Raw genomic sequence first — 20,436 nt, 5'->3', positions numbered from 1 at the left:
CAAACTGATGTGATCAGTAAATACATCTTTTTAAACGCCACAACTTTTATCTGAAACATTTTTTTCTAAAATGCTTAGTTTTCGAGATATTTCACCGGTCCGGGACTTTTTGAACACCCTGTATAAGTAAGAATATCAATATTATTAGTTATATGAGAAAATGATTGTGTTAAATTGACTATATTCGTCTTGACTGTAATATATAACCAAAAATGTTAATATTATAATATTGTATCAAAAAATTATTATAATTGCATTAATTTTATTATTAATTTTATTCATCTTGATTGAAAATTAGTTTATCTTATGTTAAATATCTTTCATATCTTGTACATTTCACTGTCAAAGTACTACAAAATCTATCATTTACTATTATAATGGAAGAACTTTTGCCTACATGTTTTTTTATGTGTGTATGTGTGTGTATATATGTATGTATATATATATATATATATGATGAAATATTCAGAAGACGAATATTCGACTATCGAAGTGCTTGTCTATCGTTCAACGCCATACAATTTTATTTTAATATTAATCTTATTTTTAAAATGTCAACAATAAAGATATTTTCCAAACAAAAATATTCTTTTTTCTGTGTACTCCCTTGTGGATCATGTCAATCATACACATCTATCGCACAAATAACTAGGATGCAGCTATGCTGGCCAGAACTATATATTTCTGATTATGTGTATATCTTTTTCCCTCTAGTAATAAAACTGGAAACAATTTATATATGAAAAAAAAACTACAATATTCTCTCCGTGTCTATAGTCTACATAGTGTCCTATATGTGTATATACGTGTGCGTCACATATATCACGTATTTAACTGCGCCCCCAAAAAAAGAGAGAGGCGTGGGATTGTATTTTGCATATGTATAGAGAAGAGACAAAAATTGCACACATTTTCAGTTCGTCCAAAAAGCTAAATCGAATGCCGCTTTTTTCTTTCTTTTCTTTCCGAAAATCCGCGCGTAGATCTCGGCACTATTCTGTATAAATCAACTCCCGCAGGGGCTTATCGAGCCTATTCCATGGAGAAGCAGGTTGCTTAAAGATGCAGATGGCAAACATGTGTGTCTCGCGAGAACTCGAGAAGACGACTTTCTCGAAGGATCGCAGGGGAATCGACGGAAAAACGGATCCTTCTTGCGGGCATTTCTCTTCGTGTACCACTCTTCTGTTGCCACGCACGATCGGGTCGGCAAGACAAACAAGATCGACGTTGTTCCACGCGCTCGCGGAATAAGGGTGGTCCTCTCCCGCGCGGGACAGCTCCGTCTTCTGAATATTTCACGATGAATACGCCTTGGGGATATATATATACATACCAATACACACACACATGACATACACATATACAAAAACATGGAGGCAAAAGTTCTTCCATTATAATAGTAAATGATAGATTTTGAAGCTGATGGAGCGATATCGATTCGCGGGATGTAGCACTTCGACAGTGAAACGTACGAGATACGGAAGATATCTGACAGCTGATCGACAAGGAAATTTACTTTGGCGAGCGACTAATTAGATTAGACCGACTCGTCAAGCATTCAATCCGCCGCCGTCCATTTATAGATTTCCGCTGCGGCCCGTTCTAAATTTTTCATCCTAATATCCCCCGAGCCAAAAGTGAATTAAAGATATTTGTCCCGTCATCTCTCTTGATACTATTATTCCAGACGATTTCAGTCTGAACGACGAGAATTGACTATATTTAAGACAAGAATGTCCGTATATTCGTGAATTTCGATAAGTTACAACCAGAGAAGAAGACACGGTGATGACAATTATACACACGAGTTTTTGTAGAACTAATGTATATTGTTTAATAAACTAATAATAATTTTCTAGTTATTATAGTTAGCATAGTTTAATAGCTAATACTAATTTTGTAGTTATTGCGACCGAAGATGAGTGATTACAAAAATTACACGAAAAGAATCTTATGGTGAAAATTACTATAAAATTGCGTAACCGACAAATAAGTCAGCATTCTACAATAATTAGCTATCCTGTTACTTCGTATGCACTATTTATATTTTGAGAACAGAAATGTTCTACTAACAAATTACGGAAATAAAAAAGTAGAAATTATCAGTCGAAATTATCAAAATTTCCGTTTAACTTAAGCAGAATTCTGGTCATTTCAATCGGAATTTTTTAATCGTTCATATTTCACCAGAAATCGCTTCTTCCTAACTTCTTTTTCCGTGTATGTTTTGAAGCGAAAACTATATGTTTCTTAGCAACATAGACTTTACTGACAGTGTTTCCTACACTACTAGAAATACAATAAAGTTGGAAAGAATTTATATATGTGAAAAAAGAATTATAATATTCTTTCCATGTGCGTAGTTTTCGCAAGCATTCAGCTTCACTTGAAATAACTATAAGATAATTTATAAACTCCAAAGTTCCTATTTTCTGACCGCGACTAAAGTTCCTGCAGTTGCTGTCCGACGATTATACACGGTGATTAGTGTCGGATCATACGACTTGCGCAAAATTAAAGATTAGTCTCTAAAAATAGATCCGTCGCAGACTATTCGATATCAGGGGCCATCGTCATTGAAGAGAGCGATCGATAAATCGCGAGTTCACAGTTCCCTCCCCTCCTCTCAACCTACGCATCGGGTCTCGAAATTGAGAGAGACTTCGAGGAGGTCTCGAGGAGCCAGGGAAGCGCAAGGTGACTACATTGGACCAAGGAGAGATTTTTTTTCTAATTGAAAGAGAGAGTGGAGAGAAAGAGGCGAAGGCAACGCGGTGAAAAGCGGCTTCGCGAAGAGAGGAGACGTCTCAGGTATTTCTAAAGGTACTCGACAACGTGCTCGATGCAGCCGCGAGCGAGAGAACTGCTTCGCCTGCAAATAAGGCGACGTCTCTCCTCTCCTTTTCCTCTCTTGTTTTTTTTTTCTTTTTTCTTTCTAAGACCTGACAAGGAATGCGAGTGAACGCGTTTGATGGCGGGGTAACCACGCCAATTTCTCGCGGAACGTCACGGCGATCTCGCGGAATATTCCACCCCGAGGATAACGATTTTCGCCTCGTTAATATTTACGCGGATTCCTCAACGCAGGGCGACAGCTGCTCTGCTGCTCAGAGTCTAACGGGAGTCTAACAGCCCGCGGCTGGCGGGAACAAATCACGGGCTCCCTTCCTTTCCAATGCACGGTAAACCAGCGAACATTCCTTACCGTCGGCGGATTGCGTTATTTCTCTTTACCGATCGCGGCTAACACGCTCGAGAGGTAAGTAAATTTGTTGATCACGGGATGGTGACGAGGGAATTGTTATTTAGAGAAACGCGTGTATCGATTACGCACCCACCTGATCGAAGAGCTTCGCAGCTCCTTTCGATTAGATGGCACGTAATGCTAAGCGCACTTTGCATCAAAATATGCAATACTGTACATGCAGAACAATCCGCACTACGTTCAAGTAAATGTTTCAAATATTTCATGAGTTTATACAATGTGTTAAAAGAAAGGATTCTCAAGACTCGTAGGTTAGACTGCTATTAAACTGAATAAAATGCTCAATAACATGAGTCGAAAAATCAATTCTTTTAATGTTAGAAGCGATTAGTGAGTACTATCTATACTATAAGTTCTCAAGCTTTTTTTAAACACCCTCACTGAGAGAAAAAATGGTTAAACTAACTAGTTATTTCTGACTCTAATCATATTTTTTGTATTAAAACGGTTATTATAGTAATATGTATATAAGGTTATCACTAATATTATAGTTACAGTTATAAAATTCAATAAAATTATAGTTATAGAACTCAATAAAAAATAATCCTCTTAAATATAATTTATAGTAATTATTTATCTATATATTTATAATTACCAAACATTTTTTCTCAGTGCTGTATATCACGATGATAAAGAGGTAACTGGAGCAAGAATCTTTATTCAGTAGTTAAATGTCATTATAAATACTTAAAAGTATAGCTATGAAATCGAAATAATAGCAACAGTCACAAAAAGTTTTAACTAAAATAGCGAATTTTTTGCTATTACAGCAACAACTATATCTTCAGCAATAATTAGCATAATATTAAAAGAAAACTAAAAGAAAAATTCGATTTGCTTGCTGCATAGAGTCGAGCCAACTTTTTCTTCGACAAAGTTTTATAATATTCTTATAAAAAGAATAAATTCTTCTTCCAAGCACGTGAAGTACAAATTGAATGTTTATTCAAATTTGTGATGAGTACATTTTAAGCCTCGAATTAAGAAAATAGTTTTTATTGAAAATAACCATTACTTAAAAGAAAGAAAATAAATTAATCGCTTTTCTTAGCGCGCAGAAGAATGAAATTTTTTGCTCGTCAACGTACCACGATGTGATCCCGTTGTTCGATGTTTGTTCACGAAAATAGATACAAGATCAATTTGAAAAGAGGAATAATCGTAATGACGTTAATAATAATTATGAAACTGTGCCATGCTGGAAATAAGATTCAATATTTGCATGTGAATCATCTGCATGCGACATCAGATGTGCAATCGTCAGTACGTTGTAGTAACGTTAAACAGTCTCGGAGAAAAAACGCCCGACGGAATAGAGAAGTATCGCCTTTCGTCGTAGTCGATGCCCTTAATTCGCAGTTACGCAAATACACGATCAGTCACGAGAGAATCCTCGTCGTTCGTATATCGCTTCGTTAGATAGCACGGAGGTATTTCACAAAGTCACGAAATAGCTACCACCAGATCGATCCGGGCTATCGCAAACTGAGCGAGCCGATTGAAGGAAGCGAAGATTCTTTGACCGCTTTGGCTAAATTCAGTTCCAGGTCATATTTATTTTTGGCAGTCACTCGTTTCAAAGCTAAGCATTCACCGCAAAAGGTCTCGGGAACATTTTCGCGAGTCGCAAATTAACCCTCCCGGCATGGCCGATGCATTTTTGCGCAATGAGGTGTATTTTCTCCCGGGCCTCCAAGGCACAGCGCATATTCCAATTTCGAATCAAAGAAAATTAGAATTTCCATTCTAATCGCTTCGCCTCTACTCATCTCGCGTCTCATATTTCTTTTTCCATGTATCGCACGACAAAGCTTGATGGTTCTCATGCATAGTTGTGTTGTATTTCAATTTCTTTAGTCGGCAATGCACACACAGAAAAATATCCTTCTACTGCTAAGAAAAAGCAACTGTTCAATGTACTTTCTTTCTTTTAAGTACTTTACTTCTACAAAAAATACTTTCTCGATAATAGTCTTAAAAAATGTTCATCACAAATTTAAGAAAAGCTTATTATTATGTATTCAAAAAAAGAATCTATTTTCTTTACAAGAATATCATAAAACTTTATCGAGTTCGACTCTACGTAAGTAAGCAAACTGAATTTCAGTGTTAATTTAACATTCTTAATTGAAAAATTTGCTAAAATTCAAAATGTATGTTAACTAAATTCGATAGGCTTATTTGATATGAAAACTGATGATAGATTTGCGGATATATAAACTTATATACGATACTAACTAGAAGAAAGTGGCATCGAAATCAGCAGTTACTCATCGTTTCTAAAAAATCTCCAGTCATTTTTACAGTCATCTTTTATTAAGTATCTCTACAGAATTTGTCCTATCGTTTTGTCCTATCGTGCGCTCATTGGCCAATATATTTTAATTAATTATGAAGTAAATATGGGCGAAATTACAAAACGATACATAACTTTTCTGGTTATTTAATACTATATATATATGTGTATAATATATTTTATATACTATATTTAATATCATATTAACTAATTTTAATATATTATTTAACACTATATATGTTATTTAATATATTATTAGTATGCAATATAATATGTTGTTTTTCTTTTCGCCTTTACTAATACAATAAAGTTATTATTATTATCTCGTTAAACGACTAAAAAATATTCTAATGTTTACTCGTGAAATTTGGATCAACAGGAAAACCCGTTCAAAACCAAACAGTTGCGTATGATGTCACAGCGCAAAAACGTATTTTCAAAAACAGCGCTTTCGTGAACGTCAATAAAATATCTCACTCGACTTTTGCTACGCGCGCGCGAATATTGCGAGACAGTTTGTCGCATTTTTCAACACGACAGCGCGATACACTGAGGAAAAGATACTTGGAAATTCATTTGTGTGATATAAAATTTATTTCCGTGAAATAAAGTATATTTCTGGGAAATAAAATTTATTTCTGTGAAATCAATTTTTGTCCTACAAATAAATTTTCAAGAATTTTTTTCTCAGTGTACAGAACATCGGGACACGAAATAGAAAAGCTCGTCGAATCTTCTGTCCGTCCGGAAAATATCCACAACGCACAGGGGAGAAAAATGGGAGCCGGGGGAGTATCGAGAAAAGTTGAAGGCGCGTATATCGATATCGATCGTGACGGCGCGGCGCGGCGCAGCGATCCGATTCCTGCCGATCCTGTCCGACGCTACAAATGCCGTTGCAACCGGCTCAAAGCAGCAAAACGAGATACACGCCGGGCCGACAAACGCAATAAGTCGCCAGCTACTTTCTAGCCCGCGGCTCGATGCCGCGAAACGCGGCTCGCTCTTCCCGCGCGGCGGTGGTGGTGCGTTTTCGCTCGCGTTCTTGCGGCTCGCCGGAGAGAAAACCTTCGCGAACCTGCGCGTCACTACGCGAACTAGGGATGTGCGATTATGCGATATGTCGCAAGCATTTTCGTTTCTTCAATCGCAACGCGATACGACCTTTATCGCAAAATCGCGCCTGCAATTCAGAATCACTCGTCATTTTAGTTAAGTATCTGTGCACGCGACACGCACACAATCTATGATATTTTACTATCTAATTTAAAATTATATATTTAGAGGCATAATGGGATTATGCCATTGTAACAGCTTTAAAATATTAAATAATTATTGTTAAATATTAAATAATAATTGCATTATTTCTTTTTATATATGATTTTTTATATATTTTTTTATATATGTTTCAGAAAAATATACCGAAGATGGCTTCACATTTAACATGGATTGTCATAAATATTTCAGTAAAAAAAAGGTAATAAAAAGGTATGTCTTACTGTTTATAAAAAAAAATGTGAATAAATAATTATAATTAATTAAACGTGCAATAACACCCTTATATATTGCATGGCTTAATAAGTCACTGTTAAAAACATTCGAAAATCGATAATGATTCAGGAATAAACAAATTTTGTAAAATGTTTCCTATTTTACCTCGCGTAGAAAGCACAATGAGATCGCGATACAAAATTGCGCGCGATTAAAAATCATATTTGTGATACACAATTGTGATGCGATATATCGCATTCTTAAAAAGAATGGTAGATATATTACGATTCTTAAAAAAAAAAACTATCACGACATAATTTCATAAGTCGCACATATCTACGACGACACTGGCGCGCGAGCTACGTGTTTGTCGCGAGGAATTATACGTGAGATGCAAATGAAAGAAGCGACCTCTCGTGCTGTTCGTTGTTCTGTTTCGTGCGCGTGACTAGCGTCGTTCACGTGAATCGATTTTTATTGCGATCCATCGCACACCGCGCGGAATTTCGACGACCGACGACGGATCGCGTACGAGAGCGAGAGAGAAAGAAAGAGAGAGAGAGAGAGAGAGAGAGAGAGAGAAACTTAAAATGGAGTTCAAGGGCTCTCTCGATCCGCGTAGAAGTGGAGCGCGCGCGAGTGTCACTTCCAGTTCTGGAAACTTGACACACATCCTCGACAACAGTCCCGATGGATGAAGTGCGTAGGTCGACAAACGCGATGCGGATGTTTAGCATTCATACAGACTTATGAAGATGACTTATGAAAGATGAATTATGAAATTAGCACGACGTGAGACAATTAATGATGAAAAAAGCATGTTTTTAAGTTACATTCATGAGCTAAATGTATCGCATTGAATGAATCATTAAATATTCACATTATACAATAATATAAATTTATTGTTACATTGATATATGAATTTATTAAAAAGTTACACTTAGATTTTCATGTTAAATTTGGCATGACAAATTGTTTCGGGCAAATTTTTATTACCCTTTTTGTATTTCTATTTTGCCACTTTATGTGATAAATATGAGTGCCATATGAATCACTCATCACGGATGCAATCTTTACAAATGAGAAGTAATAACATCGCTGCCAAATTTACGTACACATACTCTCTCAAAATGAATCACTCAAAATGAATCAGTCAAACATCACTGAAAGCAGTGAATATATACTGATTTGCAGTTATAAGTATAGCACTGAAAGTGCTCAATGCTATACTTATAACTGATATCAGTGACTATTCACTGATTTACTTTAAAAGAGTATCTGGCTAGCTATCCCTCTCTCTCTCTCTCTTTCTCTTTATAAATCAATAATATCCACTAGAAGAAATTCTCTATCCCTGTGCGCCGACAGCGAGCATCGAGAGAGGTGTTCTCGATATCCGCGTATGTGACAGTGTGCATCTACGCGATATAGAAATAGAACAAAAATATGTATATCGTTGCTGCTTCAGCACAAAGAACGCACCGTTGTGTGCGCGCCTCGGGAGCAAAAGGTCGGACGTTCTATATAGCGTGCATAATCCCTATCCTCCACTTTTTATCATGTAATACACAATTGTAGCGTAAAATTAGAAAGTTTCCTGTTATTATCGAGCGATCGTGTGTCCAAGGGGACACGACGAACTACTTCGAGCGAAACGGCCGCCCTGTATTCGCGCGTTCAAGCTGCTCGTCTAAGACATGATTTTTGCACGCTCCGCGACATGCTAGATAAAGAAAGCACATAAATCGTGCCGCTGACTCGATCGCATTGAACGCGGTAATCAACGGCGAGTATGTCGTGTGGAAATACCGTAAATTATCGCGATCCGGGAGATATTTAGAAACTTACTCTCCGATGGATTGCAAACGCGCCCGCGAGTTCTGGACAGAGAGGCGAGTCAGAAGCGTGCAACCACTGTCGCTCGTGCGAGCATGCACGATAGAAAAAGCGAGATTTCACCGTGGCTTTCCTCTCTCTACTTTTTCCGCGACGAGCGGGTAATTCGTAATTCTTCTCCGCGGCGGGAACGCGCGACCATACGGACGAGTGAATTTGACAGCAACCTTATATTAATCGTGAGATTCTATCTCTTATAAAAGATGTTCACACACTGAGAGAAGGAATGTCTAAAAGGATAAAAACTATTCGATGGGTACTGATAAAATATTCACTTATAACAATATACATAATTTACAACTGAGAAAAACTCTTATTTCATATGAGAAAACGTGGACTTTTTAAATCTGCAATTCTTCATCAAAACAGCCATTTTATTTAAATAAAAAAACTTAGATTCAAGTCAACATATGTTATTAGTTATCCACCGAATAGATATGTTTTATTCTCTCATTGATGCAGCGATAGATTTACTAAAAGTTACACCCAGATTTCCATATTATTTTGCATGATACATTGTTTTCAAATTCCGATCATTTTCTCCGCATTTCTTTCATATTTCTTACGTGATAAATATCAGCGCCGTTGTATGAAATATTCATAAGGGACACAACCTTTACAAACTGGTACAAAATTGCTGTCAAATTCACGTAATTCATGTACTGAAAAAAGAATATCTAAAAGAATAAAAAATATCCGGTGGGTACTGATAAAAAATATTCACTCATATAATAGCAATGTACATATTTTTGCACTGAAAAAAATTTTTATTTCAAATAAGAAAATATGGACTTTCTTAAGTCTGCAGCTTTTCATGAAAGTTGTCATTTTATTTAAGTAAAAGAACTTAGATTTTTAAATCAACATGTGTGTTATTAGTATCCACTGAATAGATAGTTTTTATTTCGTAGATACTTTTTCTCTCAGAATATAACACTCATGTTTATCATATAGAATAACGAAACAGAGAAAAGTACGAAAAGAACACAGATAGACAGATGTACGCGAATTTTGTACCGGTAAAGGTTGTCCCTTATGAATATTTCATACAACGACGCTGATATTTATCACGTAGGAAATATAAAAGAAATGCGGAAAGAATGATCGGAATTTGATCAAAACAATATATCATGCAAAACGTAATATGGAAATCTGAGTGTAACTTTTAGTGAATCTATCGCTGCATCAATCAATCAATCAATCAATCAATATAACAAAAAGATCATGCTATTGCATGATGCAAATTTAATAATTAATTGAATACATACAGTATATTTGCTTCATAAATAGTACTGAAAGAATTGTAAAGTTTTCGATTATCTCACGTTGTAATCATGAAAGTCTATCTGAGAGCGACCAAAATTTGCTCAAAACAATATGTTGTTTTAAGTATAACATGACAATCTGTGTGCAACTCTTAGTAAATCAGTGTCTCAATGTAACAAAAAATGTACAGTATATATATATATGTCTCTTATAAATGTGATTGAAAAAATGGTAAACCATTGTCTCGCGATAATCATAAACTCTGATTGTCTTGAGCGCCGCCACGTGATTGTTTTTGCTCTTTCTTTTTTTGGTCACGCACAGAACGGTGAAACGTGCGAGCAGTAACCTCCAAAAAAGGAGATTACACGCGACAGGATGCCAAGATGCACGAAAGTTTCTCGCTGAAGACACGCGGGAAAAAGATGGACAAAAGTGTGCAGGTGCAGTATTGAAGGAGTCCTCGGGAAAATAATCACACGCTAATCGGGATCGAAGAAAAGCCTTTCTTCTGTCGTATCGTTTGAAAGTCAAAGGAGGCGAAACTCTCGGAGTTTTTAAATCGGTTTAAATTTATCCTCTTGCACGAAGATGGAGGCAAAATTTCAACGCAAACGCCAAAGCAAGTAACACGCGAGTATAAACTTGCTCAGTTGTTTTGCGGCACTTAACGTTTAATAATATACGAGTTTTCTGCAACAAACCACCGTGAAACGACAGAGATAAATTCAAAGTACTCAGAACGCGATAGTTTAAACGATAGTCACGGCCGTCTCTTACGACTATCCTTGGAGATAAAAATTGCGTGTTAAACTTTTATGAGATCCAATAAATCCTAATTTCTCTTGCGGATAATTTAGCCCGAGCTAATTGGCGAGACGAGAATAAATAAAGAGGCAGCAGAACGGACTTCGAAAGTACGCGGAATTTGCAGGAGTTGTCAGCGCGATTCGTCACGGCAACGACCGTCCATGGCAAATGTAAGAAAAAAAAAAGAAAAAGTAATGTACAACACGCGATAATAACGAGTTACTCACGTCCGCTGTCGTTTAATGCGACAGGTAGCGCCTGGATCTCAAGGCGATCTCAAGGCGACTACGCGCAGCGAAGTTGTACGAAACGGATGGAGCCGGTGCTCCAGATCAAACCGGCGCATTCCGTCACACAAACTGGTGCAAGAAAACGCGCGAGCGCCATTTCCACGAGTTTAACGGGCACGATATGCACCGTTATTTTTCACAACTATCGGTACCTAGTTTCTGCGACCCGACCTCGTTATCTGTCTAAAATACGAGTTATTCAGAGTATCAAAGAAGAAATAAACACCTGGAGTCGTGATCACGACGCGTAATATAGGGGAGACTGGATCTATTTATATTTTAAAATTTCGAAGTTTTACAACTACTCAGGCAATCAATTGTAGTGACTGACTGTGTAAACATGATAGAGGCAACCTTCTTCTGTGCATTAATACCCGCTACACTGAGAGAAAAATATAGTTGTCTTTGCTATAATAGTTAGAAAAACCATCATTTTAGTAAGTGTTATTAGAAAGATGGTTCTTCTAACTATTTTTCTGGTTAAAATCACAAAAAAGTATAGTTGACGCCGAAAGCAACTATATTTTTCTCTCTCAGTGTACGATCCTGTTAACTGTATATTTTGTTTTGTAATAACCAAAATACGAATATGCAACATAGTCATCTTGCTCTGGTTCAGTTGCCCAATAGCGCAGGGTAAGAAGGCCACGTATAAAATATGTACCCTGATTAGTAGTTCCAAATTTTCCGTGAGAGATCTTTACCGTCAGCCCTTGGCCAACTTTAGCTAGTCCGCCTATATATGCTCTATTTCAATCATTTTATGAATGAAAATTGCATTTATTACTAGAAATGGTATGTCATACACCTGCAAGAATTTTTATTCTAAGTAATAATATATCGTTTATTTTTATTCTGTCACAATAGAGAATATTAATAGAAAATTTCGAAAGGCTCGAAAATTTACTTTACTGTTACCAAATCAGTCTTTTTATATTTAACTGTAATATTATTCCAATTTTAATGAAATGCAGGAAAATGTATTTATGTTCTAAAGGGACCATTTCGCGATTTTGTATCTACTTATTCCTCTCATAATAAATACTAGGAAAATGGTATAAAATGTATATATTAAATGTTATATGCTAAAAAACATGAGTAACATATCATTGGGGCCATATAACCTCAGTCTCCCTTACTCCTGCCTCATCTTGCTTTCTCGCGGAAAACGTGATTTCATTATATGTATATAACAGAGAGAATTTTATAATAAAAATTCTATAGGATATGTATATATCCATATATATATCTCTGTGTATATCTATGAAAATATTGTGTTGAAAATAGCCATTATTTAAAAGAAGAAAAGTAAACAGAGTAATCGCTTTTCTTAGCAAAGTAGCATGATATTTTTCTCTGTGCGTACTGATGATCTATTCCTGTACTAAAAAACACGATAAAATTTAAAAGAATTTATATAAAAAAATTATAGAATATTATATGCGAGTTATATGAGTATAAATGTTATATGAGTATAACAATTTTAGATAAATATATAATAATTTTGGCTACGATCCTGCATGGTCCAAGATTACAAAAATTAATTTTTTTACTACAATATTTTCCGTATAATAAAATGTATATAGGAGAAAATAACACGAGACGAACTAACTAGTAGATACATCGTGAATTGCATTCATTCACTGTATCTCTAGTGATTCAAACTTCAGCTAAGTATCGAAGCCCGTAAAACGGCTTACTCGAAACTTGTCTTACGTGAGATAACTTGATCTGAATTTGGAATTATATTTAAGTTTTTTATTTTACTAGAACAATACATGCGCGCGTCATATAGCTAATAAAAAAACAATAATAAATGTAAAATAATAAAATAAAAATTAAATTAAAATATATTTTAATTAATTAATAATTATAAGGAGAGACAGGAAGATACAGGGAGAGACAGGAAGAGACAGTGAGAGACAGGGAGAGACAGGAGAGGCAGAGAGAGACAGGGAGTGACAAGGAGAGACGGGGAGAGACAGAGAGAGACAAGGAGAGACGGGGAAAGACGGGGAGAGACGGGGAGAGATAGGAAAAGACAAGGAAAGACATATCTCTTCTATATTTTTTTTTCGTGACCTAACTAACGCGATGCCAGCTATTTGCCTGATAATTTTATAGGCACAAACGACACGAAGCAAGCCGCAGCTCACATGAAGTGAGCTAAGCGAGAGAACCAATCAGCATCGCGGAAAAGCGGCAAAAATTAAATCTCTTATATGCCTTTTTTTAGAGAGGAATCGTAGAATATATTGCGACGTTATATTTGTAATCGCGATTCAGCTGAAGATTCGCGTTTATCTCTAAATTCATATCTGAATATTTCATCTGAGGCAAGTTTCAAGTAACATAAGATGACCAGACGTCCCGATTTTTCACCCTTTGTCTCGAATTTTTTCAAGTGCTATTCGAGATACCGATTTGTCATCATTTTCAATGATTGTCAAATAATTTTTTGACCTTTTTATCTCCCTCCCCCCATTTCATATATTTATGAAGCATTTATATGTTCCGAATTCAGGGCTGGAAAATCTGGTCACTTTAAGTAACGACTATTAACAGTCGAGTCTAAAACTTATAGTAAACTTATAGTATTAGAATAATTGTCACTTGAAACTTGTCTCATGTGATATTCTCAAGTTTCTACTTCGAGTTAGATCCAAGTTTTTCAGTTGAATTACGATATATGTGATATTTACATCAATTGTTTAAGTGAAAAAAAATTTCATCTTAGTCTGTGTTGAAATCCGAGTATCTCATTTGAGACGAATTTCAAGTAACAACTATTAATACGGGCCTAAGACGATTCATGGAAATCAACGTGGCGGTCAACGTGTTGACCGTTTATGACCCGAAATAAAGTCGATGTGGATTCCGGCCGATCGCGGAAAGGACGTGCCAGGGAAACCGACGAAAGAAGCGACGCGCGTTCAATATTAATGCTTCCCACGACATCGATAAAACGGTACACAACGCGCCAAACGCACACCCGCGACCAATCAAAGTCCATCCTGCGTCGACGGGTGCGGAGGAGAAGGAGGGTAGGATAATTCGTGCGGACTCTCTCCGTGTCGAGGGAGTAATATTAACGTCATGCGTTTCCATCGCAAAGGGCGACTTCCTAGGGCGCGATTAAAAATACCGCGATTACGTAATCGTCGACCGTCGCACGGTGTCCGGCGAGCCGTGAGAAGCCGCGTGTGAGCTCACCGATATAAAAATACGTAAGTTCTACAGAACCGCAAAGAAATAATAGAGGTCGGAGCGTGGCAGTTCTACGAGGCGCGCGTTTCATGCTAATAATTATGCTCGGGCCCCGCGTTAGTAGGTAAAAGGCTGCCTCTGCACCACTATGCCAACGGAGATTGCACCCGCAGCCGTCGTCTTCGCGCGATACGAGAGCCGCAGCGGCTCTCTTTAAAGCGGGATAGTAACAGCAGCCGTGGAACGGTAGGCGTAGTCGCGAGAAATAGTATGTGCACACACTATAAAACACACCGGCGATGGCTTCGTAGCCAATCGGCCGTTTCGCCGCACCTCGCTGCGCATTTCGCTTTGTACGGCACGCCGATGCACAATGCTCCCGTTGTCGCAGCACAGGAGCAGCGGGCCACGTAGACGGGTTACTGCCGCAGCCGTGATGGGTCTGTCTCACCTCGCCCCGGGGATCTTACCAGCTGTACACCGACTTACGCGGCCACGTGAGCAGAGACCCGAAGGAAGATAAATAAAAAAGAAAGTGTGCTGTTGCACGCGCGACCACTGAGAGGGGAGCGCGATTTCACCGTGATCTAATATGCGCTAACACGTCGCGAGGAAGGGCTTTGTTCGATTTTCTTTCTTTCTTTCATTCAATCAACGTCCACGGGGTCGGATTAAAAATTATTGAAATCGTCGAAATCGTTCTCCTCGCGTTTTTCGACGAATGCTTGGCGAGTCTCCGCTGGCAGCACTGGTCAATGTGAAGTTTTATAATTCCAAGAAATTTCATTTTCTCTATATATACAGACGTGGTTGTCGTAGTTTTTATCGTATCTTGCGCCTGACTGCGGAAAAACCGCTAATTGTAATAAATCTTTGTAGACAATTATATTCTTTAAACGAAGGAAGATCGACAGTATCTCAATATAAAAAATTTTTAATTATTATGAATCAAATTGTGAATAAAGCGGAATGTCCCATATCAATCTATTAAGACGACCGTCGCGAGAAAACCGTGTTGAAGAAATTCTAAATTTATTTTCGGATTCTATATATAAAAATACATGAGAAAGTACACGAAAATTCCATAACAGATCACCTAATATAAAATACTTAATACCTTAAATATAAAATACTAAATATTAAATTTAAATATAAAAATAAAATATGAAATTTAAATACAAAAATTTAAATTTGAATAAACATATTATCACGATACTTACAAAATAAATTTAACAAATTAATTTAAATAATTTACTATTTTAAGTTATTTTTTTCTTTCAGTGTATACATTTCAAATTAGATGAGCCTATATATAGAGAAAATCAAAGTTTTTGAAATTACAAAAATTCACATCACTTGAAAGCCCTGAATGTATGTGTGTGTGATAAGAAAAATTTTTAATTTAGTTTAAAATTTCAGAATAATTCTTTCAAATTGTGTGTATGTGATTTTTTCAAATTCGGCGTAAAAAATACTGTATAGATCATACAATTTAATCTGTGACAAAAAAATTTTTTATGTAACCTGAGAGGAGATACAAAAAAATTAAAACAAAGACGAAGAGGATAATCTTTGAGATTGTTATGAGAGAATTAAAAATCCTGAAGTGGACTGCACGTTTTCCTAATGTTCACGACACAGAGATTTAGATGGGAATATCACGTTTACGACTTATGGAAACGCAGGACGCACGGTCTCTTTTTCACAGTCGATTACGGAGGGGAAGAGGTGGAGAGGAGAAAGAGAGAAAGAGAGAGAGTCACGAACCACGGTAATTTAATTTATACGCGAACTTTCGCTGACTGAAATCACTCGCACTTTCATTGCAACGCATCATAAAGAGAAAAAAGGAAGAAGGACGACACGGTGAATACGCGATTAATTCTAAACTCGAGAAGTTCCTTTCGATTTCCTTATCGCGGGGGACTCGTTTTCGTGCGAGTAAGCTAAGTAGCTGCGAGGAATGGTTCATTACGAGAAGAAACGAGATGGAATTAAAGATTAAGAATTCGAGTTTGCATCAGAATTTACCTTATGCGCAACGCCCCCAGGAGAGGACCCTCATTAAAGAACTATTCAAGTTTCCACGACCGTCTGTAAACACAAACACACGCACGCGTACGTACACGCAAACACGCGCGCACACACACCACCTAATTTCAACCCCTCGTTTCTTTCGGTCCTCGGGCGATCGCCATTCTCTACGTCGGGACGGAAAATGCTCTCGCAAACGAATAAGGATACGCGGCGCAACGGTCTGAGGATACGATGCGACGGGAAGAAAGAAATATCCTCTCCCCCCCCTCTCCCCTCCGACCGTATATTAAGAAACTTTCCGTTTCTACGTCTCGCTGAACTTTGTTCGCGGCTCGTTTTCCACCACGTTCAGCACAAATTGAGAAAAACTTCGGCATGCAATTTTTTTTGCAGCATAGGATGTCTCACAAATACCAGCGGTGAGCAACAGAGATATTTTTTCAAGTATCATTTCGACGCGTAACAAATTATTTCACTCATCATTATGTGCTTATTAAAATATTTCCTAAATTTCTTGTTGAATGGAATCTCTATCGTGAAATCACTATATATTTATTTGAAAATATTGTGCATGCTTTTTGCTACAAAATTATTGTAATTACTTGAGTTACTTTTTATGTCGCCAAATTTATTATTTCTATAGTAATTTATTGTGGAGAGAAGAAGGGCAGAGACTAATGAGAGCCAATACAGGTGTTTTAGTGGAATAAATAAGTTTTCGTTACAGATCAACTCAGAAAGAGAGAGAAGTCGCTATATTTTCACTCGAAGCGATAACAGCAATACTGCATCGAGAAACAAGTACTTGAAAATTTATTTGTAGGATATAAAATTTTGATAAAATTTATTCATGTAAAAACGTTTATTTCTGTAAACTTTTATTCGACAAATTCTCAAATATCTCTTTTCCAGTGTATCACTCGAAATCGCAAGAGCAAATGTTTCATGCAATCAGAGTGAATGTTTCCACTGAGAAAAAATAATTGAAATGTTGAGAGAAAATTGTAAATTTATTTATGAGATGAAAGTTCATTTCTCAAAGTAGAAATAAATTTTATTGCACGAAAATAAACTTAATTTCGTAGGAAAGAACTTTACATTCCAAAAATAAATTTGCAAGTATTTTTTCTCAATATGTAACGGTGAATTACAACAGATTTACTCTTCAATAAACGAAAATATTCACTCGATGATTCAGAGTAGAGAATTCACTTAATTTAAGAGAAAAATCACTCGAATTGGTGTGATATCATTCTAAGAAATTTAGAGAGAATAATCGAATGTTAAGTAATTTTGAAACATTTTTCAAAGATAATTCAACACGGAGGAAATGGTATAAAGTATATTTATATTGCATGAATATAATATTATAAAATACTATTATAAAATATAGTAAAGACAATATAGTCTAGTCTCCCCAATAAATTACTGTATAATTTTCTCCAACAGTATTGGATTAATATCAGAGTTGAGTAAGTTAATAAAAGTAAATTAACTTATCAAAACTAAAAGTTAATTAATTTAAAGCAATATATACGTTTTTGTATAATTAACTTTTTAATCATAGACTAATTTATGTGAAATAATGAGAAATCAGTCTTTCGTAAAAAAGACCCTATCTGTTTTATGTTCAGAATCGCATATAAGAAAAGAACACTGGCACTCAAAAAGACAAAATAAACTTCTACCGCCATTATTTTTAACTTTTCATATTCTCGCTGCATTGTAAGCAGCCTACAATGATTTTAATATTAATAGATTACTTTAACTTCATAAAAAAGCTAATAAGTTAAAGTTAAGAAATTTTGAATAATTAAATTTAACTTAAAAGTTAACTCATTTGAATGTAACTTATAAACTTTTAATCTAATTTTTAACTGGATTAATTAGTTACTGCCAGTCAAACCAAAATTTCGACTCGAGAATTTTGCTTTCATTGTAATCAATGCTGACGATTGCCAACGTAATGAGAATGAGCTGAAATATAGTAAAGACTAAAAGATCTCCCCACTAGGATTCGCTCGACACATCGTATATATCAGGCGCGGAAAACGAGGCGGAGGAAACTCACGCGACGCGCCTTTCCCCAAGGGGAACGGCATCGTATTATCGATCATGTGCTTTACTACGGGAGAAACGTCGTGTTTCGTCTCAGCGGCACGCGACGCACGAAAATTCAAGGTTCACGGATGGGCTCGTCCTCATCATATCTGTCCGTCTGTCGCATGACAAAAATCAGTCACGGCATCGCGCGACACGTGTTAGATCACAATCATCGACGGCCCTTCGCTGGCAGGCGAGACGTCGGCGCAATTGTTCTACAGCGCTCTTCGGATTTACGCGATTCTTCGCTCATTAAAAGTTGCTCCCGAGCCGAACCCTAACATTTAATTAACTCGACACGAGAGAGAATCCCGTTGCACAAACTCGTTGAACGTGTCCATCGGCGACAACACAAATGTTATCGTCTTAAAGTAAATTAAATTCCGTTGTCTCAAGTTAAATTCTACACGGAGAAAACATTGTAATACAAATTACGTTAAAATTATATTCCTTTTCACGGTGTTCTTGTCTTCATAATGTAAAACTAGACTATGTACTAAAATTGTAATATAAATTACTGTACATTGAGAAAAAATACCTGAGTAAAAAAATTTACCTGTGGGATACAAATTCATTTCGCAGAAATAAACTTTATATCCTACAAATAAATTTTCAAATATTTTTTTCTCGGTGTAGAAATAAATATGACAGCCTGACCTAATTGATATACGATAAAAAAAAAAATACAAATAAATACAATAATTTTACAGTAAAAAGTTAGTTATTATCAGTTGAAAATAATAAGGAACAGGCTGTCTTATGTACAATCGCAATCAAAGTAAGAGGCCAGTAAGATCCAATGCGAGTGTTTTAATGCAATAAATAAAAATTTATATATTCATGATATCAGGTGGACCGCGCGATTACTACATATTAGAATGATCATAACTACATAAATTGATCTGTAACGAAAACTTATTTATTCCACTAAAACACCTGTATTGGCTCTCATTGGTCTCTGCCCTTCTTCTCTCCCCAATAAATTACTATAGAAATAATAAATTTGGCGATATATACGACATAAAAAGTAACTCAAGTAATTACAATAATTTTGTAACAAAAAGCATGCATAATATTTTCAAATAAATATATAGTGATTTCACGATTTCTGTATGTGATCCAGGATTACAAAAAATTCGTTGCAACTTTCAATAGAATATTTTCCTCATACAATAACGAAACTCTTCGCGTATTCCGTTTCGCACGCGGCATCAGATCAAACGTTATCGCGTCGAGATCTATCGCAACTTCGATCTGCACAAGAGGATAACAAGCCGTCGAGACAGCCGTAATGTAGTACGTTACGAGAAGCACATACGGCAAATAATGGAATGGGATCACGATACGAGCGGAGGAAACAACTGCGCGAACGATAAAAATAACATCACCACCCGTCGTTGCGGCGATTCGCGGGTTGCTTTCGGCTCTCGAGGGGAAAGGCTTACGCCGCCGTGAAGAAGGGTGCTTCACCGGCGAATGCGTAAACACTTCATCGACAACCCGACGTAGTATCTTGCGGGACACAGCAAGAGAAAGAAAGAGAGAAAGAGCCCGATGTGCTCCTAAGGGCACCGGTACGAAGGGAAGAAGGGAACAATCGGATTCAACGATGCGTGCACCAACAAAACGCGCTACTCAAAACAATAGTCCAAAAACTAGCGGCCCACTCTCCGCTCTACTCCGCGCGGCGTAACGGACATTTTTCACAATGAAACATCGAGAGAGAGAGAGAGAGAGAGAGAGAGAGAGAGAGAGAGAGAGAGAGAGAGAGA

General features: G+C 36.7%; 2 protein-coding genes across 5 annotated transcripts in view; one reads left to right on the top strand and one right to left on the bottom strand.

Annotated features, from left to right (window-relative positions):
* Positions 1-12,516, top strand: part of LOC116851870 — a 195,198-nt gene extending 182,682 nt beyond the window's left edge. For 2 of the 3 annotated variants that reach the window (XR_004379664.1, XM_032831725.1), the window contains 2 exons: positions 6,977-7,041; positions 10,542-12,516. Coding sequence is in view for 2 of the 3 variants with exons in the window: in XM_032831725.1 (XP_032687616.1) it covers positions 6,977-7,041; positions 10,542-10,565 (89 nt within the window). In the remaining variant the exon portion in view is untranslated. Of the gene's footprint in view, positions 1-6,976; positions 7,053-10,541 lie in introns of all 3 variants that reach the window. The other variant, XM_032831724.1, reaches the window with a different exon arrangement.
* LOC116851868 (rap guanine nucleotide exchange factor 2-like) overlaps positions 1-20,436 on the bottom strand; it is a 214,429-nt gene that overhangs the window by 144,953 nt on the left and 49,040 nt on the right. The window lies entirely within an intron of this gene.

The sequence above is a fragment of the Odontomachus brunneus genome, unplaced genomic scaffold, assembly GCF_010583005.1.
Source record: "Odontomachus brunneus isolate Ranch 3 - 2012 unplaced genomic scaffold, Obru_v1 Obru_scaffold_195, whole genome shotgun sequence".
In the NCBI taxonomy this organism is placed as follows: Eukaryota; Metazoa; Arthropoda; class Insecta; order Hymenoptera; family Formicidae; genus Odontomachus; species Odontomachus brunneus.
This window is presented reverse-complemented; position numbering and strand designations above follow the sequence as displayed.